This window comes from Lissotriton vulgaris, chromosome 11 (genome assembly GCF_964263255.1).
Source record: "Lissotriton vulgaris chromosome 11, aLisVul1.2, whole genome shotgun sequence".
Classification (NCBI taxonomy): domain Eukaryota; kingdom Metazoa; phylum Chordata; class Amphibia; order Caudata; family Salamandridae; genus Lissotriton; species Lissotriton vulgaris.
Window position 1 is genome coordinate 1085794728 of NC_141699.1, and position 26442 is coordinate 1085821169.

The 26442-nt window shown below is 41.9% G+C and overlaps 1 protein-coding gene across 2 annotated transcripts in view; it reads right to left on the minus strand.

The window, feature by feature from the left end:
- Positions 1-1624: 1624 nt before the first annotated feature.
- Positions 1625-26442, minus strand: part of LOC147684183 (cytochrome P450 2J2-like) — a 326697-nt gene continuing 301879 nt past the window's right edge. For both annotated transcript variants that reach the window (XM_086944596.1, XM_086944597.1), the window contains exons 8-9: positions 21670-21811; positions 1625-3769 (exon numbers count right to left, since the gene is read on the minus strand). In XM_086944596.1, coding sequence (XP_086800722.1) covers positions 3543-3769; positions 21670-21811 — 369 coding nt within the window. In that variant the 3' untranslated portion in view covers positions 1625-3542. The remainder of the gene's footprint in view (positions 3770-21669; positions 21812-26442) is intronic.

Consider the following 26442-nt stretch of genomic DNA (forward strand, 5'->3'; position numbering starts at 1 on the left):
GAATCTGCGGGGTCCTGCTTATGCAGGACATGCAAAAAAGACATGGGGTACACTTTTGGTCTTTGTAAAACAGAGAGTGCAAAAATCAGTAGTCCCAGCAGTCCAGCGCTTTGTAAAAGCCCTCAACGGAAGAGTGCCTAGTCTAAATTGAAAATATAATTTTCTATCACTTGGGATGGTCACCTTATCCCAACATACCTCATAAGCTACCTGTACCTTAATAGCCAGGAATTTCCATGATGTTCTGGGAAGATCTATTCTGCATTGTACATTGGCCTCTGGCGCTGTCCAACAAAGCTTTTTCAGGGCCAATTTAGATGTAAAACTGGTAGTGCCTGGATTCACCCATAGCTCAGAAGCCCCAATATATTATAATAACTCCTAGTTATGCAACAACCAAGGAATGTTGACAGAATGGGCAGCAGGGATGACATTCTGTAGGCCAAGGTATAATTTGCGTTTTCTTGCGTAGACCATAATCGCCTTCAATATAATAAGGGATGAAGTCTAGCTTTATCATATATGCTTCTGATACCCAAATCCAGTAGAAGTGGTATCAAGGGGGTACTAACGGGGTGAGAAGATACTTTATGATTAAACTCATTTTCAGAAATGATTAATGCATCTATGTTGCTTGTCACCATAGCTCAGCCCCACAGGGAACTGACCCCAGAACCCTGGACTCATAAATGAAGAGCAGTCCTCATAGGTTTAGTAAAGGAGGCATTCTACTCTTTATGGTCTTCCCTCACAGTTGTTTGAGTTCTAAAACTGATTTTGTCACATGGGGCTTCCAAAACACATTATTACTAAAGAGGATACCCAAACATGTAAAGCTGTGTACAATGTCTAAAGGTTCTCCTCCCAATTCTAATTCCTTTTTAAAAGTTTTATGGGTTTTGAATGTCATCAGCTTGGTTTTAGTCATATTGATCTCCAGACCCCTGTCCGTACAAAATTCCTAGAAGGACGTCAAAAGTTTCTGAAGACCACTCGGGGTCTTGGAACCAAGAGGTTATCGTCTACACATAATAATATTAGAGTTTTCACTTTGGCCAGGGAAGGTGCCTCGACATCAAGTTTGGTCAGTGTAGAAACAATGTCGTTAATATATAGAGAAAAAAGTGTAGGGGCCAAAAAACAGCCCTGTCTAACTTCCCTAGATACAGTGATTTTTTCTCTCACATCGTTCTGCCTTACCCATCTTACTTGTGCGAAATTATTCTCATTGGATCTAGCTACTACTGTCAACAGATGCAAAGGTATTTTCATTTTGTAGAGTGTTTTCCAGAGACTAGACCATGGGTCAAGATCAAAAGCCGACCGTAAATCAACAAAGGCAACATATAGGTTGCACTTGTTGATTACGAGGGTACGTCAATAGAGTAATAGAACTGTGAGAAGTTGGCCTGGCATATGTTGTCCACTATTCTAGTGGGCACCTTACATCAGTCCAAACGACCCCTTATTGATGGTAGGTTAAAGACAACCTTATGGAAAGCTATCCTAGTGGTAGCTGTGGAGAGCAGCCTTCATGCAAAGTCTTGAAGGAATGTAAATCAGCTTGTTTTAACAGTCTATAATCTCATGTAATGACCAAATGAAAGGAGAACCACACCAGGTATATATAAAATATATGTATTTATTCTAAACTAAACACACCCCCCTAGTGGCAAAAGTACACAAGTAAACTTATTCGACACACAGTACATTAGCACAATATATGACTAGCCCTAGGGGCGTCACAAACCATATACTAAGAAAGTGTGTATAAGAACCACGACTGGCATAGAGACAAGGCCTAGAGCCTTTAGAACCGCTGGGGCCACCAGGAACCACTCAAGGTAGTGCTGAGGACAGACATGTCAGAGATCCAATCCTGAAGCTTCTCAAGTACACAGCAGGCAAGATTTCTATACACTTCTTAGCTTTAAACACTGCTTCCTTGTAAGCCCAGCGGACAAAGGGTATAGTAAGCAAATCACTTGTATTAATGGCCCTCCCTAGGACACTTGCTTTTGTGGCAGTCCGTATCATACCAAGAGTTCGGCTTGGGAGGGCCTCTTTTAGGGCATGTTGAGACAGTCAAATGTCCCGATATGCAATTAAATAAAGCAGAGTGGTTTGTAATTAACGTATCATGCAAATTAAGCTGCCCTCACTCAATCTTAATCATTGTTTCGCTGATGTCAGCGGTCACAGCAGAGAGGAAATCAGCTCGATTGAGTTCTTAATTCCATTTAAACTGCGCTTATCTAACGCTGGTCTAACATCCCAAGTAAGAAGAAAAGGGGCTGGGGCAGAGCAGATAGTAGAATAAAATCAATCAGACTCAAAGGTAAAGGGTTGTGGTCACTTTCGGTCCTTTGTAACATGCACATATCATTAACCTGGGCACATTACCCAACATCAATCAATATGTAATCTATCCTGCGGGTATGGAGTGGTTTATTATAGGTATGGGCACCTAGCTGATCAGATTTAGTGAGACCGTTCCAGGCCCTAAGCCCATACCTGCATGTTAACGCCTGAATTTGCATAGCAGTCTGAGTCCACCCACTGATAGGAGCAATGGTCAGTGGTGGAATTGACCAAGTCATGTCTTTCTGGCTGAACACTTGTGTCTCATTGATGTCAAGTGGTTCTAAAGTAGAATTAAAGTCACCCACTATTTTAAGATATTGTGTGCCAGAAAGGTGGTCTAGTAAGCCCTCCAATGCTCTTGCATAGATGTTAATCAGTGTGATGTCCGGCTTTTTGGCGCTACTTAATTGAGTGGCTAAAACATCAAAGGACTCAAAGGGAACCTGTCATATTACACATTGTAGAGAGGTCCTGACCTATATGGTAAGGCCTCCCCTTCCGATGGTCTGCTCCGCTGATTAGAGGTGGCAGGAATATTGTAGTGAAGGAAACCAGGCTATGGATTGGAACCAAAGCCTAGGTTTCTTGGAAACAGCATATGTCATACTTATGCACAAGTGAAATCCATTCTGGCATTTGAATCTTGGTCCTGAGCCTAGCAATATTCCACAAAATAAGTTGTAGGTGACTTGTGGCTGCTCCAGTGGGATCATTGTAAATAATAGGCACATGACTACATGTATTCCGAGGCTGCAAAGGGCACCAAATAAGTTCATCCATAGGAGACACTCCATAAGAATTTAATAATTCAGACCTCGTAGGATGATCAGGAATATTTTTTGGAATGTTGCTGGGCATCCAAACTCATAAGAAAGCTAGTATATTTAAAATGTCATGACACATTGGGGATAGATTTTTTGGCGGTATTGGTGGATAAAGAGCTATCATCATTAACTGGGATAATGAGACCCTCTAGGTCAATGCCATGAGAATACTCGGAGAGTCAGTCATTATGGTTAATTATTTATTATATATATTTATTTGTGCAAAAGACTATTTTAGAACAAAGTTTCCACCAATACCCTATTTGTTTTATTAGAATGAAAATATATAGTTATGATGGCCTAAAACAGGCTTGTATGGATGATCTTTCCTGTTTAGTTTTGGGTCTAAGGGACTCAAGTGTCCGTCTGCTGAGGGTCCTCTGCAGAGTGGTGACTCTGGGCCCACCTTTGACGAGCGCAGATTTTATAAGGCAGAGGATGCAATGTGGTTCCCATGATGAAGTCTAGGTTGACCGTCTTCACCCCCTCGGGCAGGTGGAAAGTAAATTGTCGAAGCAGATTGGAGAATAAGATGAAGATCTCAGCTCGCCCCATCTGTTCTCCCAGGCAGGCACGATGCCCTGCAAGATGAATTGAAAATCTTGGTTAGATCCCTTGTCAGAAGTGATAGTCTGAGATATCAGAGTCTATCTCAAATTTAATGGAAATAACAGAAACTTTGTGAGTGAAAAAGATGAAAAGAGAGAACAAATCAATGGGCATGAGGACAACTTAATAAAAAATAGTTGAAGTTAAGGAAAAAGGTACAGGAAACAGTTTACCAAGTATTGACAAAGTTAGTTGATCTTGGTTTTAGTGTAATTAACGACTGGTTGGAGAACATTGTTGATGGAACTAGTGTGGAATGGAATGGAATGAATGAGTGTGTGAAAACATCTCTAGTCAGCATTCAGTTTTCCTAAATAGCCATTTCTGAAATAAGGAAGACATAGAAGGGTGAGTTAGAGGGAAATGTTGCAGCTCTTGTAATCAGGGGTGCCGAACAGTGCTTTGAATAGTTGATAAAGTGCAGCCACTCACCAGATGTGACTTAAGGGGGTGGGGCGCGAATGCTGGTTTCTGGTTGGGGCTACAGGGTGAGGAGTTGGGTTTATGGAAGGCAGCTATGGGTCATGGCTACTGTGGAACATTTACCTGGGATCCAGATTTTCTTGGTGCAAATGATACCCGAAACAATGCTGCAGTCTGTAGTTCATTCTGGGAGACCTTGCACATATAAAATTCTTATAATATTTTCTTTCAAATATCATCTATGTAAAGATTGCCACTGCACAAATGGTAGGTGAAAAACATTTGACTTTTGACAGTATACACAATTCCAGATATAGCAATACTCCACTGAGCCATCTAATTAAAATACAAAGCTGTGATCTGCACATTACACAATATGCATTGCAGGCATATTAACCCTCTATGCTACTTCATAATGAGTAAAAACACGGAACATGGGGATTGTGCTTTCCACTCACCTCTTAAAAGACCCAAACAATGAGACTGGAGGCAAGCTCTTCAGAATTAGGATAAAGTATTTTTTCTAGACTTCTAATTAACAAAAAGGAGAGTAGGTGCATACCTTATCAAGGGAAGAGGTGTCTGACTCCGGAATCTGGGGATCACGGTTTGATCCCCGTCACTTGCGGCAGATTAGCCCAGCACCTTGAGACTCTAGGCAATAGCTTGCTTAATCTTCCTAATGGCCCCCAGCGCCTAGAGACCCTTACGGGAGATTGTGCGCTTTACAAATGTGGATTATTATTATTAATATTATCAAAGATAATGCTATGTGTTCCAAGGCTGTTGCAACCATAAGTTTGTAGGAGTCAGCTCATCACAAGTACTTCCAGTGCAGGGCTTTTTATGACAGCCCAGAGCGTCCTGGCTTTTTCTAATGAACTATTGGTACCAACACATCTGGTACAATGAGAAGTTGGGTAAAAGACCAGAACTCCAAAGAGTACCTTTTTGAATAAAAGAATAAGATATCGACACAAGTAGGATGCGAATGCTGGTGGTGCACATGATCGGTGTATATTATGGCTCTAGGAGGGTATTGTCATGCGCTGAGTGCATTAAAGCATTGGCTGGAATATGGCATTAGAGTTGCGGGGTTTTGTGATGGAGGCATTATAATTCCATTTAGAGGGATGGGTGCACATGTATTTGGAGCAACAGTACCTGGGTGGAACACAATTGAGTAGTACCTATGAACTAAAAGCACACTCTGATGGTTCAGTGTAGGTGAAGCAACACAAGCACAAACTAGATGGGGTAGGTCAGGTCTGCAGCACCAGGTTTCTCCAGGGTGATCTTGTGGATCACCGGGTCACTGATTGCCACTCACAATTATTCATATAGTCCTAAACACTGCACATAGCATTATGATTACCCAGTTGAGGGAGTTATTCATTCTATTGAAGTTAAAAGCATGCAAGGCTGAGTCAGCGTTGCAGGGATTCAACAAGTGATCTTAAGATCACAGTAACAAGTGCTCTGCCCCATCAGCAATCTACCTGTCTGATTCTAGTCCTCTGTCCCACAGCACCTGCTGAACCAATGGTAGCTAGGCCCCTGCCATTTATTTTAGGCGCATCACCATGTAAAGTACCATGCTTTGTTTTGATCCTATTAAAAATTTCTATCACACTCCAGAATTACAAAAGAATATGCCTTATTTGTACTTCAATTTTGAAATATGAATACAGTTAATTTACAGGTATTTACAATTTGTTGGGTGTTAGTAGAAACATGACATCATACGGGCTTTAAAAAATCCTCTCACTCTGCAGTCAGAAAAAGAAAAGTAAACATCAATATCCTTGTTAAAAAAACATAATCAGCAATTTGTCTGACAGTATCGCTAGACATTCGACCTCTGTGAAAAGAGAAAAAAAAAGAAAATATAAAGAAATAATTTTTGCTCTTTGATCTTCCTAACTCTAGGGTGGTTATTTAGGAAGTGTTATAGCACCCCCAAACCATGTACTGACAGTGTCTATTCCTTTTCTCGGGAAAAGCTAGGTTACCACAAATGGAAAAAACAAGATCGATACTACATGCAATGGGGGCGGAGTCAGTGGGGGCAGGGTCATATGTGTGACTTAAAAAACAAAATATTCTGAACTTTTTTCGGTCTTTCACTGACCGGTAGCTACATATAAAATAACGGGCAGCTTCAATGAAAATACATTATATAAATTAGTGGGAATGCACTGTATTACATTATGAAACATCTATTAGTTAATGCACTTTTGAGGTATGTGTGTAACCAGAGAGCCACAGAATTAAATAGTGTTTGGTGCAGTGAAAAATAATGACTTGTATGATTTTAGTGCTATGAGGTCACAGCCTGTGACAGAAAACACTGAATATTTAAGTCATCATTTTACATTTCCAACACAAACCGTATAATATTCACAATTACAAAATTCCTGATGGTCGGAATAAATTCTTTATTAGTTGATCCAAACAATAAAATCCAAGTACGCAAGTGATTCTCTTTTAGCCAACGCCTTTCGTTTCCACACAATCTCAGTATAATAGCTAACTCAGAATTGTTTAAACTTTTTGATACTGTAATGTATGTCTGTTTTTTATATTGTACATATGTATATATTGTTTTTAGTAATCAGTGTATGTTTTATCTTTAGCCCTGAAGAAGTCTTGATTAAGAGACGAAACGCGTTGGCTAAAAGAGAATCACTTGTATACTTGGATTTTATTGTTTGGATCAACTAATAAATAATGTATTCCGACCATCAGTGGATTCTGGACCTGCTTCTTATATTACCTTTTTTGACTGACCCAATGTGAAAGGAATGTTATGTTATTTCTTGAGTGCTGATTCCAAAGATTCTTGCATTTATGGTTTGGGCTTTTGCCCAATTGGGAGTAAATAGGGTTGTACTTCCAGGTTTCCTGAGCACCATCACCAGACTAGTAAGCCACTTATATTAACAGGTGCAGTAGTTTGCCTCGACCCTCCTGTGCTTTGTTTATTTAAATTAATTCACTTTAATGTTTTGCACAGAACGTACATGACCCCCCCCCCACCCCGCCCCCCAGACGACCCTCAAAAGGATTTACCCTGACAGATCCTCCTGTTGTCCCACACATGGTATGAACATGCAGATGTCCAAAGCCATATTGGGAATACATTGTGAAGAAACTGAAAATGGTCATGGGGATCTATATTGAGGTTATGTAGTGTAGTTCCTATTTTCCCTATAGGCCCTGCGCATTGGAATAACATAAACAACAGTGTAGAGGAGTGCGGTCTTCTAGGTCTCTACTGACTATGTTAGACTTAATTTAGGTTTGCGCCAGCTAGCTCAGAGGTCACTGGAAACTTTCTTGACTGAATAGGAAGTGATCAGCTTCCCTGGCTCAGACAAGAAGGGATTCAGCTTCCGACAACCGCATAAACATGACAACTTTGCTCCTCAGAATAAGAGTCAATCTCTAGAGTCGTGTTAAACAATAGACAGCTATTTCACTCAGTCAGTTGTGCAGATTTTACTTTCACCAGGATGCAGAGAATAGAGAGACAGGCGTTTTTCAATAAAAGATATTATTTATTGAGCAGTCTTCCATCTCATGCAAGTGAAATGAATTGCCACAATTGCAAAACTTGTTATTATGAAAAGTGCGTACAGTAAAAAGAGTATTACGAAATAATACTGTAAAAGCATTGATATGGTTTCTTAGCCATAAGATGGTTAAAATGAATAAAATATATACATTCATATATATACATTAGCTAACGACCTCAACTGGTGCTTCTAACTACGCCTACCCCGGTGTACCTGACCTAAGCCTAATACATGGGAGGGAGTAAGTAAGTAGTAGTTTAAGTTAAGTTGGTTTTGCCAAGAGTTTGTTTCAAGAATTCTCTCTAAGGGTTTAGTCCGCACCGTACCTCTGGAATAGAATGCAGGAGGTCTGGTATCTCCTCTCAGGACCCGATATCCCAGTTACCCGCAAGGGTAGGCTGGAAACGCAGGAGCTGGATTTTCTCGGCAGGAGAAAAGACAGCGTCTTTCTCAGCGCGTCAAGGAGGAGGAGGGGCAGCGTCCGTGGGCTTCTCGCATCTGCTGGGCTCTGCAAGGGACAGCTGTTCTGCTCCAGTATTCACCACCACCGTGTGCTTGCTTAAGGCAACGTTGGTATATTTATACCTGAAAGGTGCCGAGTTTGACGTAAGTTTTTGGACATAAGACGTCAACAAAGATGTCACTAAGAACTGGTCGTTCTTACAGTGCTCGCAGGAGTTCTATTACTAATCAAAACAGAGCAAGCAGGGCTTTCCCAGGTTGCTGGGGGTTTGAGATGTCGAAAGAACTCGGTGTGTTATCTAGGAATCTAAGGAAGTGGCTCCTGCTGTGTCATGACTGTCATGAGCTGCAGAGACGAGTTACTGAAATATGGCTCTGATCGTTTATGCCATTATAGGGATATGTATTGATTATAGCCGTATAGGGGCATGAGGTCACAATATTGATCGGGGTCCTAGATAGAACACAACACCCACTCCACAAATTTATGTCCATCAAATTACTAAAACTAAAGCAATAAGAAGCATGTGTATTCATACCCACCCCAAAATACATTTTGCATTTGAAATGGTGTACTTAAAATACATGGAAATGAATTGGTACTGTACGTTATCAAGCATAGTAATCATTCAAAAATATTGCATATGTAATTATTTGAACGATTCTGCGAAGATTTACACATGAAAAAGTCTCTAAATACAGAAGAGAAGGGCGAGACTATTTCATCACATATTAAATACTATTGCATTAAAAATGTGCTAGAGGCTGAGTTAAAATTTTGTCTCTAGATCTACTAAAAATAGAAGCTCTGTTCTTTATGAATAGTTCTACTTTAAGCAAAAGACGTGTGCCAGGAAAAAGGTAAATATTTTGAAAAATGTAATTTCATGGTGAGCAGGGAAAAAATTGTTCAAAAACGTTTTTCAGTAGCTTTTGTTGTTCAAAGCTGAAGGCCGAACTCCAGAGTTCATGGGAACGCTGTGTGCCAGATTGTTTTCCCAAAAAGTTATTGTTTCTGTTCAGGAGAGAACATCATTTCAGACAGGCTCGCAAAGTATTGGTCCATATGTTCAGGTGACAGTTCGACCAAGTTCGATAATGCTGTAACTTGGCAGTTGTGAGAATGATTGCTATCATCGATTTCAGGATCAGCAATGCTCACAGAAGTTCGTACCTCGGTGATGCTGCTTTCATTTCTTGCTTCACTGCCACCACCTAGTCGTAGTGCAGGAGTCTCAACGAATGCCGTCATCAGGATTGGTAACCGCTGGGGACAACACGATGCGTGAGCCGTTACTGGACTTAGCAAAGTATCGACGTCCATTGGTATTGCTGATGGTAGTGCAAGACAGGTGTCTAACACGCATTCCTCTCCGCATAGCATTCATCGAAGCACAGGTAAGATGCAGGTATGCCATATAGGTCTGAATTAAAGAAACCAGGTCATATTCAGATCTCGTAGCCGAGCTAGCCCAAGGACTCTAGTTATGCGGTCCCGGTAGCGTATTGCTAGGATCGTTTCTTTCATCCGTGCCGGAGTCATGTCTGCGTTTTGGTTTACCATATCGGAGCAGGAGAGTCAAAAATAAAATACCTGCTACGAGTCCCAAAAGTAGTGGTACGCCGCCAAAAATCAAATGTACAAAATTTGGAAAGATACCCAGGACCGCTTCAAATGTTGTTAACAGTCCCGAAAAAACGGTCTTAAATACATTCGAGATACCACTGGCATTCGACATATTTAGTATTTGGCTGAGCATTTCTTTGAAATGCACCGGGCAATTTGTTGATAAAAGTGCATGTATCTCTGCCGCCGTCATTGCAACTCGTCATACGTCTCTTTTGATGACGTGATGGGCACTGTTGTATGCAAAAGTACAGACTTCATTCTGCTTAAAAGTATCAATTCGTATAGAAGAGACTTTCAAATTAGGCCGAATCGGAGTCACTGAGTCTCCAGGGCCGTTTGCATACAATGCTTGCATACAGCAAGTGACCATGGAACTCACGCTTAAGAGATATGCTTTCCCTGGCACCAAGCCACAACAGCTGTGATCCGTTATTAGAACGTAACTCCCATTAGAAAGTTGCCTAAAGAATGGCGCTATTTGTGCTGCAGGTGTGCCATGCCGGTGGCATGAAAGGTTGTTTGAAGTACCCTCACAGGCCCCATGTAAGTTAATACCTTGGCACAAAAGTATACCGCTTAGTGAATGTTTACACTCATTACCACTAAGAAATACATTTTTGTTGTTCTCACTATAACATGTGTGTGTATAAGGTAATTTCCATGATGACTTAATGTATCCTTTACCCAACTTTTCATATTGGCCTGCCGGTATATATTCAAGGCAATTTTTAAATTGGAAAGTTGTTATCGGAATTTTGATAATCCTGTGTATTATCCATTCAATGACAGGTCTTTCTGACATTGTCAATGGTAATCTCTCAGGTTTTTCGATGCTCAGGATTGTATAGTCTGCTGCTTTCTGTGCCAAACTGATTTGTTTATCAGTAGGGTTAAAGATGGAAAACAATGACGTTGGGCCCGATTCACAGAACTAACTTAAGAGAAAATCCTAAACTTACTACTTTTGGTATTCACAGAAGTTAGGATTTTGTCTTAAGACAAACTTAAGACAGACTTAAGACAGACTTAAGACAAAATCCTAACTTAAGTCTGTCTTAAGTCTGTCTTAATTTTGTCTTAAGTTTGTCTTAAGACAAACTTAAGACAAAATCCTAACTTCTGTGAATACCAAAAGTAGTAAGTTTAGGATTTTCTCTTAAGTTAGTTCTGTGAATCAGGCCCTATGTGTTGATTAAATGCCATGGCACATAGCCTGAACGAAGATTTTGCAACGTCCAGCCTAGCTGTACAATAGAACGTTATTGGGACTGGCCATGTTGTAACATTAGCAAGTCCTGGTCTATTATATCAATAGCAGATGATACAATACTGTCCAGTGAATATATTCTGGAGGACAGAGTTATTAACCCATTATCCACAACAGAAAGTGATTTTTCCAAATTAATACGATCAATTTCTCGTATTTTCTCGGCTGTTTCAATTTGAGTTTCTTTCCAAGCCTCGTTGTATGCCCCATATATGCTGGCTGCTATGAAACGTTTTTGACGCTGTTTGCGTGGTCCCATAATGAAATCGCGCAAGTCAGCACCATCTTTAAGTAAAGACAAGTGTTGTTTAATTTGTGCCAGTGTGGATGTTTGTAGCCCTTCAAGGCAGAATTTCCCTACACTGTATGTTGTTACTATCCCTGGATGTTTTCTCTGGGAGTATCTAGGGTCTAGTCTGGACATTTTCAACCCCTGTGATTTGTTCAGGAATCTATCTTGACAGTTATTCGTGTCTGTAGGCCAGATTAACCACTTTTTCCAATCAGGATGTGTTCTGTTTTCATTTAAAATTTGGAATACGTCTATTTCAATATCTGTGGTTGCATTATCAGGTATTGGCTTTGGAATAGACTGTTTATTAAGGTCTTTAATCTTAGCTAGGCCAAGACAGGTTGTTTGTTGAATTGTGTCATTCAAGAACATTATTTGTTCTGGGATCATGCAGGCTCGAAATAGTGCTTCTAGGCTTTGTACCTGCCAATCTTTTGTACCCCAGATGGTTTTTGTTTCAATGTTATTTTTCCAGAAATCAAAACCAAATGTAATTATTTTTTTCATAAAATGCTTCTGAATATATCAATTTAGTATTTGTCAGCATGGTTTTCCTCCCTGTTTTATCCAACAGTTTATAATAAAATGTTTCTGCATTACTTGTGTTGAACCCTGAGAAGTATTGGAATTTCTCATAGAATGTTTTTGAACTGCTTTTAGGTGGAGTAGCACAATGTTCCCATTGGTTATATTTAAAAACATTTCTAGGTTGGGCAGATTTATGTAAGTAGTGGTCTGCGTAATGTGAAAAACAGTACATCTGTTCATAATTAGATGAACCTTGTAAATAATCATGTTCTGTACATTTTGCTGACAGCACCAAATCTGACATCATATCATTTATACTTTTAAAGTCCCAATCATCAGAGAATGTACTCGGTTTTACAATGTCACTTAATGAAACCTTGAACTGGTGAGGATATTTCAAGATCTCGACCGGGCCATATATTTCATAGTCTGTCTTGTCCCAAACTACCCCGCAGGGTATTGGAATGGCTGTGACATTTACTGATGATAATTTTCTTTTCTCCATGTGAGATGATCTGTGTGGTTTCAGAACTAAGTTGATGTTCTGACTTGCTGTGTCCATTGAACTGTATTTTCCCTCAATGAATTTTCCCAAGCAAAGTACCATGATGAGCCAAAGCAGGAGGAAAAATACACCTAGCCCAATCCAAAATTCTAACCATGGAGAAATAAGATAGGTTTCTTTGAGTTGATGAAAGAGTTCTGTTGCTTTTTCTTTAAAAGTCTTTGTTTCTGGCGTCACTTCAGGGTCGCTTTGATCTTCAGAAAAGTTATTGAAATTGATGAAGTAGCCAGATGCAGTTCTGTCAATTGTTGGAATTGTTTTCTCAATTTGCCTTTCATTAGCACATTCTGATGCTACATCAATCATCGCATTTATATAGCGCACTACTCACCCGGAGGGTCTCAAGGCGCTTTGGGAGGGGGGGTCCGCTACTGCTCGAATAGCCAGGTCTTGAGCTGCTTCCTGAAGGCGTAGTGGTCCTGGGTCAGGCGGAGGCGGGGTGGGAGGGAGTTCCAGGTCTTGGCGGCCAGGTAGGAGAAGGACCTTCCTCCTGTTGTGGCTCTTCGGATGCGGGGGACGGCGGTGAGGGCAAGGCTGGTCGAACGGAGCTGGAGTGTGGGAGCGTAGAAGTTGAGGCGGCTGTTGAGGTAGCTCGGGCCTTGGTTGTGTAGGGCTTTGTGTGCGTGGGTGAGGAGCCGGAAGGTGATTCTCTTGTTGACCGGGAGCCAGTGCAGGTCTCTCAGGTGTCCGGAGATGTGGTTGTGTCGGGGGATGTCGAGGGTGAGTCTCGCCGAGGTGTTCTGGATTCGCTGGAGTCTCTTCTGGAGCTTGGCGGTTGTTCCGGCATAGAGGGCGTTGCCGTAGTCCAGACGGCTGGTGACGAGAGCCTGGGTGACCGTCTTCCTGGTCTCGGTGGGGATCCACCGGAAAATCTTACGTAGCATGCGCAGGATGTTGAAACAAGACGAGGAGACGGCGTTGACTTGTCTGGTCATGCAGAGGGAGGAGTCCAGGATGAAGCCCAGGTTGCGTGCGTGCTCTGTTGGTTTGTGTGCGGTGCCAAGGGCGGGGGGCCACCAGGAGTCGTCCCAGGCGGAGGGCGAGGAGCCCAGGATGAGGACTTCCGTCTTGTCTGAGTTCAGTTTTAGGCGGCTGGTCATCATCCACTCGGCTACGTCTTTCATCCCTTCGTGTAGGTTGGCTCTGGCGTTGGCGGGGTCGTTGGTAAGGGAGAGGATCAGCTGGGTGTCGTCGGCGTAGGAGATGATGTTGAGGTTGTGTTGGCGTGCGATGGTTGCGAGAGGGCTCATGTAGACATTGAAGAGGGTGGGGCTGAGCGAGGAGCCTTGAGGAACGCCGCAGATGACTTCGGTGGCTTCTGATCTGAACATCAATGAATACATCATTGTAGACTGGTGTTTCATGACAAACTGTTTCAATCTGTGTTTCAAGAGGGACAAGTTCCATTGCATTTCTGCATAGTCCTTTTTTATTCACTGTAGGTTTATCAAATGTGATTAGTCTTTCAGTTTGAACCTCTTGGATACTCGCAAATTTGGGTATTCTGTTACTTCTTGGGAGTCCACTGGGCCTGCTGTTGATTATAGGCCACATGATTGTGGTTTTACCAGGTCGATTGATACAACTCTGTTCTCCTTTTTACCAGCAAGGGGCGGTAGTACTACTGATCTTGTTCCGTTGATTGCTAAGACAGGTACTGCTTTTCTGTAAGAAGGCCCAAATTCCTTCTTCACCGCTATTTTCTCTCTGACCAGATCCCCAATCTTTGGAATCCAGACAGGTCTTGCTGGGACAGGTGGTGTGTCTTCAGTGGTCGTTGGCTGTTGTTTTAACTGTATGTTGCTCAGGGCTTTTCTTGTTTCATTTAAGTCCTGTAAAACAGCCAAACGATCTTTGATATCAAAGTCTTTATTCTTATCTTCTACCAGTGAAGCAAGACTATCTAAGTCCTGAACATGCATTCTAGTTCCGAACAATAGTTCGTACGGGCTGAAACCTTTTAGAGAATCTCTTGGCAGGTTGTTAAGACTACGTTGGACACTTATTAAATGGTTGACCCACCCATCACCCAAACCTAATACCTTTGCTGTTATAGATTGCTTTATGTCTCGGTTTTTTCTTTCGACTACGCTATTTCCCTCAGGATGAAATGGACAAGAGAATCGCAACCCAATGCCCATGCTGGTCATGGCCTCCTTATAAACTCAAAGGCTAAAAGCAGGACCCTGATCAGAATGAAGCATGGCAATTTCGTATGTGCCAATAAAGACTCGCAAATCTTTTATAACAGTTTTGGCGTCAGCCGAGTGCTGGGGCCACATTTATATGAATCTAGTCTTAAACAATTAATAGGACGCTGGATTGCATGTGTCGATAGCTCTATGCTACCTTCATACATGGCCATGGCATTACTCCGCTTGACTCGTTACTGCGGTCTCTGTCGCAGTCTGGGCAGTTCTTTACAAATTTATAATGGTGCAGGCTCATCCCCGGCCACCAGTATACTGATTGTAATTCGGTCAGAGATTCCTTCATCTGTTTGTGCCTTGGACCTTCACCCATATGTGCGTCTGCTATTAATAACTTTCTCCGATTCGTGTTTGGAATTACCCTATCCCCCACTCCAGGAATTCGAGCAATAGGAATGGAGTTTGCTTCAATTACGTATGCATACTTCAGTGGATAGTTCACAGGTAATGCTGCACAGTTGCCTTTTGAAGACGTTTTTACTGCCAGCATGGTTTCCCCGTCTATGTATTTTTCTGAACGCTTTTTTGTGGCTACGGAAGCCGGTTTACTTGCTTCCGCTATGGCTGTATTAGCCAATAAATTCCCTGCAACGTGAACGCCATCACGTCGATGACTCAGTGTGTATCACGTGAGTCTTTTGTAGTTCTTTCTGTAAAAGAACTACTTGTTTCCAAAGCATCTTATGCTTGATTGTGGCACCTGTGTCATCCTTGTAATCATTTTGAACCCAGCTCTGCAAATCATTATTGTATGAGTTGACGCAAAAATGCGAATCTCACACGATTAGTGTCGGGAATTCACGTTCGGCATTTTCAAGCGCCATCTTTAAGGATCTGATTTCAGCTCGCTGAGCCGAACATTTTCTCAGTGATTCAGTTTTTGTTATTTTCGGTCTGAATTTACAGCAGAGCCAACGACCTGTAATAATCGCGCAGGCTGTATCGTAGGATTTATCTTCTACATTGTAATGCTGTACAAATCTGTCTGTATAGATTATACAGGAGTACTGTTCTAGAGGGAGAATTTCGATTGGCAGAGGATATTCTTTTTCATATTTTAAATCATTCCGTTTTTTCATGTGCGGGGCGAAATAGTATTTCACGTCTTCTGCAGCAAGAGAATTTTCCCACTGTATCCATTTCGGATCCAGTGACACTGTAGGCAGGTTTACTGGGCTGAATAGTGCCTCGAAGGCGAATTCTGCTGTGAGAACAGTGATCCTTTTGCCTTGAGCTAGTGCTCGTTCTTTCGCTATAGCAGTTTGCACTGCCTTTACAGTATTTTCTGTGAGACTTAATGTTTTTTCTGCTCGTGTGTACAAATGTGATTTGTAAGCTATTGGTACCGTTTCTCCCTCATTAGAGGTCAGGTACGTGAATCCGCATCTTTCTGGGATGACTCGGATTACAAGGTTGCGTGTATTGTCACGTGTTTCTAATTTTGTTTTCGCTAACATGTTTGTTTGCAGTGATCTCAAAATTTCCGTGTGTTTTTGAGTCCAGTCGATTGGTTGAAAATCAGGTTTAATTAATTCGTAGAGAGGTTTAATCCTCTCTACGTAGTTTAAAATGTAAGTTCTTCCGAAATTCAGGAAGCCTAGAAACGATTGTAAGTTCTTCAGCGTTTTTGGTGCTTGGAGTACAGCGCACTTCTTTAAGAAGTTGTCCGCTAGGCTTTTTCCTTCACTTGATAATTCGTATCCTAAGAATAAGACTGTTAGATGGGCAATTCTTGACTTTTTAAAGTTGAATTTGTAACCCTCTGCTGCGAACCCAAGTATTATGGTGTTTACCCTTTTCAAGTGAGCATCCAAGTCGTCGTCTGTGAGATAGATGTCATCGACATAAGATAATGCCTCATCATCATAGATTTGTAGTAACTCTGTTACTCTGGCTGGGAATAGTCCTGGGCTGTTCTTGAATCCCTGTGGGAGCCTACAGAAATTTTCTGTGACCCCATTATTGAGAAAGCGGTCAAGTATCTGCTTTCTGGTGCAATGTTTTGGCAAAAGAACCCATTAGATTTGTCTAATGTCGTTTTGTATTTTTTGCGAACTATGTTATTCATTAGTGCCGCACTGTGCGAATTTTGTACCGCAAATGTTTTGCAACATGAGTTAAGGTGTCTGTAGTCCAAGACTAGACGATATGAATCGTCCGGTTTGGAGACAGGAAACAAAGGATTGTTCATTTGAGAGGTGCATGTTTCAATTACCCCTTGGTATTCAAGTTGATCTAAAATCTCCCTGACCTGTTTTTTAGCTTCTTGCTTAATTGGGTACTGCCTTTGTGCAGTCGGTTGACTTTTTAACTGGATTTTGTGAGGAGGAGAGTCCTCATCCCATCCTACATGATTTTTGTACAATGCTGGTGCCTGGGCTACTGCCCATTTCCTTGCATATATATTTAGTGTGAATTGGATTGTGATTTGAGAAGGCAGGCATAATCATTTCTTCGCCATGAGGGCACTCCCTGACAAACTATGGGGGCCAATCTTTCTCGGCTAACAGGATATCATAGCCTTTTGAGAGGTTATCCCAAAATAGACCCCTTATTTTTCTAGTCTGATCTCCCTCTATACGCAGTGTTATTTCGTATATCTTATGAGGTTCGCTAACTCTGGTGTCTGCAGTTTCTACCTGAATGTATTCATTCGTGTCCACTGTCTCCAGATGACTCATCAGAATCTTGCGAGCTATGGTGATTTCTGCTGCACTGTCTAGCATTGTCTGTGCCCACTCTCCGTTTTTCAGCGATGTCCTCAGTATTCTCGGCATGTTCGATTACTCTAATACTGGCTACCTTCTTCCTTGGGAATTGTAATTTTTTACTTTGAGCAGGTTCCTTGTCTTTGGACTTGGTGTGCTCTTCCCTTGGGTCTGACCGTCCTCTTCTTTCCGATTTCTGCGAAAAAGATCGAGAGGGACGTGTATCAATACTTTGATATCTATCAGGCTTTTTCAAGTTATCCCTATTTCTAAGGTTATATCTTTTCTCAGAGTGCTCCCTCTGGGGAGACTGGTGTTCTCGAGTCGGAGTTCTTTCCCTCCGTCGAGGAGACCTTCCTCTGGATTGGAAAACTTTTTCTTTGGGAGTGGATTGTTTATTTCCATCCCAGCTCTTTTTAGGAGTGTTTAGATTATTTTTAATAAATAATTTTTCAGGATTTTCGAGTAGTTGGGGTTTTACTGGTTTCCCACCCAAACTATCTCTACCTAATTCTTCATAGCATTTTTCTATGATTCTGGCAAGCTCAATTGGTTGATCTGTTATATCTGTTTCTTTCAATTTCTGGCGGATCGCCACAGATGCTGCTTCTCCTTTTATGTTGGCTAGTAATATAGCCGAGACCTGCTTGAAGTCTTTCAGTAATTTCATACCAAGAGTTAAAGCAGGTTCTGGACCGTATTCATTCTGAATTTGTTTTAGCACATCTGGTATTACTGCCATGGACGGAACACCATGTGTTTTTGTGTAAATGGAAGCAAAGACTGTACCCCAAGTGTCACAGTCCTCCACATGTGGTGCTACCCCCATTGGAAGGCAGATAGTCAGAATTCTGTGTTTCTCAATAGCGGTACTATTCGGAAATACTGCCTCTATTTGAGTAATTTTCTGTGCTAACAAGAAAGGAATTTGTTCCCGTTTTGCAGGAGTTTTTCCAAGACATGATTGTATTTTTTTGTGGTGTCATTTTATTTGTGTGTTCCCCTGATGAGGGGTCAGCTGTGGAACATTAACAGCTGTTTGGACTGTTGCAGTCCGCATTACATATTGGATTAACTGTCTATGTATTTTAATCAGTAATTTTAGCTGTGCTAAAAGTTCTTCTCTTGACATTTTTTCAATGTCTGGATGTGGTGTGTAGCTGGCTAGAACCGGCCATGTTGCTCCTGGTCTACCTAGTGGACCGAGCCTGGTGATGTGATCATTATGTTTTAGGGCACCTTTAAACCAGAGCAGGTGCTCTTGGTATTTTAATGGGATTTCAATCTCCTCGAAAGGAGCGTACTCTTCCGGTGGTTCCTCTATTTTGTAATAGTGAAACTCGTGTGTTGTAGCGTTTGCCGCTGAAAAGTTTATCCAAGAATAGAATACCTCTGTCTGCCGATATTCGTGTGCCTCTATCACAAAAATGACTGTACCACCTCGTGATGTCAGTCCGTTTTCTATAAGTTTTGAAGTTATAGATTTTCTTATGTTTGCCGGGATGATAATCGCACCCCGTTCATTAATCCCTGTAACATCGGGACCCTGTTGATTCGCGTCTACTGCGACTTCATTGGTTCCGTTGTTATTGCCATTTTCTGACATTGTATTAATGAAGGTTTGCAGAGCAGGTTTCCAAGGAAACAAAGATTAGGTGTACAATATTTTGGAACACTTTATCCTTCAACGTTGACTAAACCAGAAACTTTACATAGGAATCTCTTCCTACTAAGTACCGGCCGATTTTAACCTTTCACCCACTCCAGACGTCTATTGGAGTATTTACGGGAGAAAGGGTCTGTGTGAAAAAGCACAACTGAGTTACTCTAACGTCTTGCTTTAGTTTTATTGCCTTACCAAACGTTGGGTGCCATGTAGTGTAGTTCCTATTTTCCCTATAGGCCCTACGCATTGGAATAACATAATCAACAGTGTAGACGTAGGAGTGCGGTCTTCTAGGTCTCTACTGACTATGTTAGACTTAATTTAGGTTTGCGCCAGCTAGCTCAGAGGTCACTGGAAACTTTATTGACTGAATAGGAAGTGATCAGCTTCCCTGGCTCAGACAAGAAGGGATTCAGCTTCCGACAACCGCATAAACATGACAACTTTGCTCCTCAGAATAAGAGTCAATCTCTAGAGTTGTGTGAAACAATAGACAGCTATTTCACTCAGTCAGTTGTGCAGATTTTACTTTCACCAGGATGCAGAGAATAGAGGGACAGGCGTTTTTCAATAAAAGATATTATTTATTGAGCAGTCTTCCTTCTCATGCAAGAGAAATGAATTGCCACAATTGCAAAACTTGTTATTATGAAAAGTGCGTACAGTAAAAGGAGTATTACGAAATAATACTGTAAAAGCATTGATATGGTTGTTTAGCCATAAGATGGTTAAAATGAATAAAATATATACATTCATATATACATTAGCTAACGACCTCAACTGGTGCTTCTAACTACGCCTACCCCGGTGTACCTGACCTAAGCCTAATACATGGGAGGGAGTAAGTAAGTAGTAGTTTAAGTTAAGTTGGTTTTGCCAAGAGTTTGTTTCAAGAATTCTCTCTAAGGGTTAAGTCAGCACCGTACCTCTGGAATAGAATGCAGGAGGTCTGATATCTCCTCTCAGGACCCGATATCCCAGTTACCCGCAAGGGTAGGCTGGAAACGCCGGAGCTGGATTTTCTCGGCAGGAGAAAAGACAGCGTCTTTCTCAGCGCGTCAAGGAGGAGGAGGGGCAGCGTCCGTGGGCTTCTCGCATCTGCTGGCCTCTGCAAGGGACAGCTGTTCTGCTCCAGTATTCACCACCACCGTGTGCTTGCTTAAGGCAACGTTGGTATATTTATACCTGAAAGGTGCTGAGTTTGACGTAAGTTTTTGGACATAAGACGTCAATAAAGATGTCACTAAGAACTGGTCGTTCTTACAGTGCTCGCAGGAGTTCTATTACTAATCAAAACAAAGCAAGCAGGGCTTTCCCAGGTTGCTGGGGGGTTTGAGATGTCGAAAGAACTTGGTGTGTTTTCTAGGAATCTAAGGAAGTGGCTTCTGCTGTGTCATGACTGTCATGAGCTGCAGAGACGAGTTACTGAAATATGGCTCTGATCGTTTATGCCATTATAGGGATATGTATTGATTATAGCCGTATAGGGGCATGAGGTCACAATATTGATCGGGGTCCTAGATAGAACACAACAGTTACAATCACGCCCTGCCTTCTGTGGAAGAGACACGGAGAACAGATGTGCTAGTATTTGCTCCGGCAGAGCGGGAACGAATCAGAGCAGTCTCTGTGGTCCAACCTGATGGGATCAATAGCTGACCCTTAAGACGAAGATGACGATGCACGCATCTTAATAGCCCTGCTGCGTCCAGGTCCGGTGCACGTTGATGTAAAGAGGGCACAGGTCCTGATGGCAGGATGAGCTGCCTGTAGGTTTATCTTGGTTGTTAAAGACAAATCTAACATCCAGCTTTGCAGGTAGGGAGTGTGCAGTCTAGAAGTGGACATATAATATTTGCAATATTAACAGCATGGTAAGGGAGGGCGACCCTATGTGAGGCACTTTAAATATTTAACTTCTTCTTTGGACTAATGATGTTACTGTCAATGGCTTCTTTTTATATATGTTTACTTTTATTCCGCCTGGTTTTGTGGACAGGTCTAATAATAACTGGGGAGAAAGTCTTTTGTAATTCTTGGAAAACCATAACTAAAGATTATAAACAACTTTGTCGTGCACTTTTACTAGAGGAGGTAATGTTAGTAATCGGACCAGACTATAAGTCAGCAGGCCACGTCATGACATGACAGGCGTGCCTTGATCACTCCTAGGGCACCTCTCTGCTATTGGCATGTACTGTTTATAGACAGCCAACAAAGTGGTACTGGCTGTATCACCCTCAGAAGGATAAAAGGCCATGGGGTTAACACATAAACCCCAGCAGGGAGTGAGTCATTGTTCTGCGATACATCAAGGACAATGCTGATGAGTAAAATATCAGTACTAGAGTATTACAAAAAAGAAAGAGTACCATTTTAGTGAATAGTTTTTCAAGTAATATGTCACTAGCCAATCACAAGACAGAAGTTAAAAATCATATTCAGTTTTGAAAGCGGATTGTTTTACTTTCATGGTTCAACATTGAGAAGCTGCTGTTTACTAGGTAGCAGGTTATGACTTCAGACAGACAATGTGTTGTTACCTGCAGAGAAGGGTATGAATTTCTCCTTCATCACAAAGTTTCCTTCTTTGTCCAGGAAGCGACTTGGGTTAAACTCTTTAGGAACCTCCCAAATAGTGTGGTCATAATGTACAGAGAAGAGGTTGTAGATTACAATGGTGCCCTTAAAGAGAAAACAACAGCTTGTTTATTCAAAGGTGATCGTAGTTGGATGAAGTGCTGCCAAACTTAAGCAGTCAGTGAAGAGGCATACAATACAGGTGGGATAAATGGGATAAGAAAATGGTAGAAAGTGAGGATGGACTAGCAGGCAAGTGCACTCAAAGGCACGGAGCAGATAAAAATACATGCACGCTGTAGAGGAAGCAGATGCACGAAGGGGTAGGATACTGGACAGATAAATAGACAGACAAAGGGACAGCAAGAATCCAGGCACATGGGCAGGCGGTCACAGGTTATAGACAGACAGTTCCTCAGACAGACATATGGAAGGAGAGCCAGGAAAGTGATTAAAGCAAATTAGTAATAAGGTGTTGGGTGGAATGGCTGATGGTTAGACTGCTGCAAGAATGAAAGAATGAGAATATGAATGTAGATGAGGTTTGCACAAACTCCAGCTTCTGCTTAACCTAAGCAGTAGTTTTTCATAATGCTGAAACCCCATATATATGTGCTTTTCTGTCCAAGACTAGAAAAACGGAGCATTTGTGTATGATCTTACTTTACAGTCTTCAAAGAGGGCTCCCAGATTTGCCCTAGCACCTCTTCCATCTGGCTTCACCAGAGAGAGATGATGCAGCATCAGCAAGCCACGCTCCAGGAGTTTGCCACAGTGACGCCACCTCTACTCCTTACTCCTGATGCCCCAGCCTACTATGGTTTCTGAGCAAGTGGGCGAAGTAGCCCTCAAGAAAATGACTCTCAGTGGTAGCGCATGTCGAGGAGTCCAAGCCTTCTCGGGCGTATATGGGGGCGGGGTAGGTAGTGAACACAGGCTCACCCGTCAAAATACATTCAATTGGTACAATAAATGATTGGCCTGTAATATACTTGGTTTTATGAAAAAATGATTTATTTATATACGACCACAAAGTGATATATGACATACAAAAATATTACACACAGATCACTTGAGTTCAGTAATCTCGTGTTAAATAGGTAGGTCCTTGAGTCACACCCCTGTCTCTTGCTTGGTTGCGGTTATTCCCCATTAACAGCAGGCGACGTTTAGGTAAGGCCTCACAAGCAGTCTGAGTATCAGGAGTCCCACTCTGACTCTTCCAAAATAAAAAGTGTTTCAACACCTATAGCTTTAAGAGGCAGACAAGTTTCCCTGGGCTCTTCAGCCTCATGATCAGACCTACCCACTCCTGCCGGGGATGCTCTACAGGAGTCCCTGGGAGTGTTCCACACTAGAACATCGTGAAGGCCCTCAACGGCTGTCTCCAGTAAGTAGCACTCTTGGTTTTGTAGGGGTTTTGGCTGGTCATTCAGGGTGCTCCTTCTCCCTCCAGTGTCGCGGTCAGTTCCTCTGACCCCTCTTGCAGGTATTGGGCACTCGTGCTGGTTCCAATGCTGAAGTCGGGACCCGGGCACTCTAAGGTCACTACAGTGGCCTTCCCTCTCGGCACCATCAAAACCAGGTCATGAATCCTTGTTATTCACAGTATAACCCCTCTGGCTTACAGGGCCTCCGTCTTTACTTCGCACATAAACTACAGCACGATCAGCATATCAGTAATGCACTCTCCCGGGCGGCCCCCTCTGGCAAATCGGTTTGCTGCATTTACTCAGTACGTGGGCTATGGCCCAATCAGCACAGCAGCAATGCACTGTCATAGTGGTACCCCTCTAGCATACGCTACCACGACTTGTACCCTCACATTAAAAAAATATATATATTTTAAGGATTTTATTTAGTGCTGGCCAGACCCGGAGGTATCGGAGCGCTTTACAATCTTTTGACATGTAGCAATCGAGGCCAAAGTGAAACAATATAAACACAATAGTAAACACATTGATACGTGAACAAGTCCTGTTCAGGGAGGGGGGACAAAGGTAGCAGATAAATTCAGAGGAAGAACAATAGTCAACAAATTGCTTCATGCCAAATCCTGTTCCGGAGGGGGAACAAAGGCGCGAGTCAAGAAGTAGGTGGTTTAAAAATCTTCATATCGACGTGACTATATTATCCAATGGGCAAGATTCGGCGTTGGGTGGCAGCTATCCCTTCGTAAAATATTTGCTGAGGTAGAGGTCTTTGAGCTAGCTTTTAAATTTTTTGAAGGAGGGGTTGGTCCTGATATAGACTGGGATGGCATTCTAGATTTTGGGTGCATTACCTGAGAAGGAGTGCAATAAAGTTCTTTGTTTTCGAGTTTTCGGAGGGATGAGAGGTAGAGTGTTAGTACTCCTGAGATTCCTTGTCAGACCAGCCTTGTTGAGTTTGGAGGCCAAGTAGGCAGGTTTGCCTGTGTGCAGAGCTTTGTGTGTGAGACAAGCAGTTCTGAAGCTTGCACGCATTTCGATTGGGAGCCATTTTAGCTCCCTGAGAGCGGGAGGGATGTGATCGTATTCCTTTACTCCCATGACCATCCTGGCTGCTGCATTTAGAGTTGATCGGAGAGGAGCTAAGTGAAATTTTGCAGTGCATGTGAGGGTTGCATTCCCGTAGTCCAATCTGGACAGAACCAGGGATTGTGTGGTTTGTTTGAGGTCAGTGGGAGGGATGAAGGGTTTTATTTTGTTGAGTAGTTTTAGGTTGAGGAAAGTGCTCTTTCGGTATTCTTGATATGTTTGATCATGTCTAAGTTTGGGTCCAGAGTGAGTCCTGTAACAAAATCCACTTGTCCCTTTGGAACCATGTAGTGCAGCAACAAATTATGGCATCAATCTCATTATATAAGAGCTCTGATATAGCCTCTCTAATCATGCCAGGGCTCATACCATGGTAGTGTTTGAATACTTGCAAGCCCCTTATGTTGCCACGTTTCCGCAGATCTATATACTGGGGCTGAGGGTAGTGCTAAGCAATAGTTCCAAGGTTAGAATACCCTTTTGAGTCTGTGCAAACCTACTAACTTGCATGTATAATGGTTTTCAACAACTGTTCTCTCATCTTTTCCCATACTAAGAAATGTTAGAAAGTTACTCCTGACAATGGCTGACCTAAACATTCTTCCAGAGTTGGGAAAAAAGTGGTTGGAGAGAAAGTGAACACTCAGATTTTCGCATGAGCAAATCTACACATACATATTTGCTCATGCTAAAATGCAATTCACAAATATTTTCTAGGAGTACTATTTCTTGTCCTACTTCAGTAAATTCTTGGGAATTCACGAAAGCCGTATAGCTGCACTTAATGCAAGGACATATACCATGGGTGCACTTTTGAGAGTTTCTTTAATAATTGGGCCCCTATTTTGGTCTGTCATTGACCATGACCGTTTGCGCATATTAAAATTCTGTCACGCTCTCTCTATATCGGCTGGCTTCAATGTGAGTGACAGCATTCTGCTCTTTCAGAAGGAGCATATCGGCAAACAAAGTAGTTTTGTTGAGTGTCAGTAACTACTGTGACAGTGTGTGGTTTTTGAGACAAAAAACTATTTCTGCTTTTACCAATGTTTGTTATAATGGTGAGGGCCCAGCAGCTCCCACATCAATAAGGGTTTAAAAAAACGATGCCAAAACAATTCACACATTGACAAAACTAAAAAGCTAACCACCAATTTCAGACCTACTGGCTTTGCCAATGCTTGTTTTTTTCTATTTCCCATGATCTTATTGAACCTGGTTAACCTGATTTTCCACTATGAATATTTTTTGGGAAATACTAATATGCATCAACACGTTACTGCAAAGAAATGGTTCCTGAAATTTTACAGTAGTTTAGCAAAAATGTTTTTTCCTGCTTTAATTTTTATATGAACATTTTATTTTGAAAGCAAAGAATCATCAATCTTGTTTTCAAGCTTCTGAAAATATTTGCATCAAATCAGAGAGCATTCTGGGAGCATTATGCATAGCCTCATATTGATAAACTTTGAATGTGTGTACACATTTTATACTGGAACCACTCGCAGTAGTGCAGTCAGATCATACAACATTAGCTCTGAGTGCTCACCCTAATAATAAAGGATTTCAATTAATGAACCATCAATACAAGTTTGAACAGCATTAACATATGGACAAAAATATTACCTTAACTGCAGACAGTGCCTTTCCCTGATTCATAATGTGGTACTGCAAACTGGCACAAAGGGTTTGTGCTCCTGGTGGTGGGCCTACTTTTCCCTAGGACAAAATACACATGAAAACTTGTTGCCCTTAACCCCAAACAATATGTCCTGGGTGTTGGGCTATAGGAATACCTCCTCCCTGGGAACGCCAAGTTGCTGTTAAAAGATTGAAGTAGTCAGAGATCTTCCTTCACTTCACAAAATCGTTGAATCCTTTGGTATTAAGGGAAATAATCTTGAGTGTTGGATCACGTTAGTCAGCCATCTAAGTGGGGGAAATCAATTGGGAACGTGTCTCGCAGTGGGACACCGTAAGGGGGAACTCAAAGTACACACATGACTCAGGAGAAGTGAGGGTAACAGGCCAGGGAGAAAAAACAAGAGAAAAGGAAAAAGCAGAGTATTGTAAAGCGAAAAATTCCCACTGGGACAAGGTATGTAATACAGGCAATGGGTATCACGCACAAGAAGCTGGAGGAGGGCTTGAGTCTGCCACACTGAACAATAAATGGGATAGGTGGAAACACAGCCATGATGAGTGTTGGACATGTAG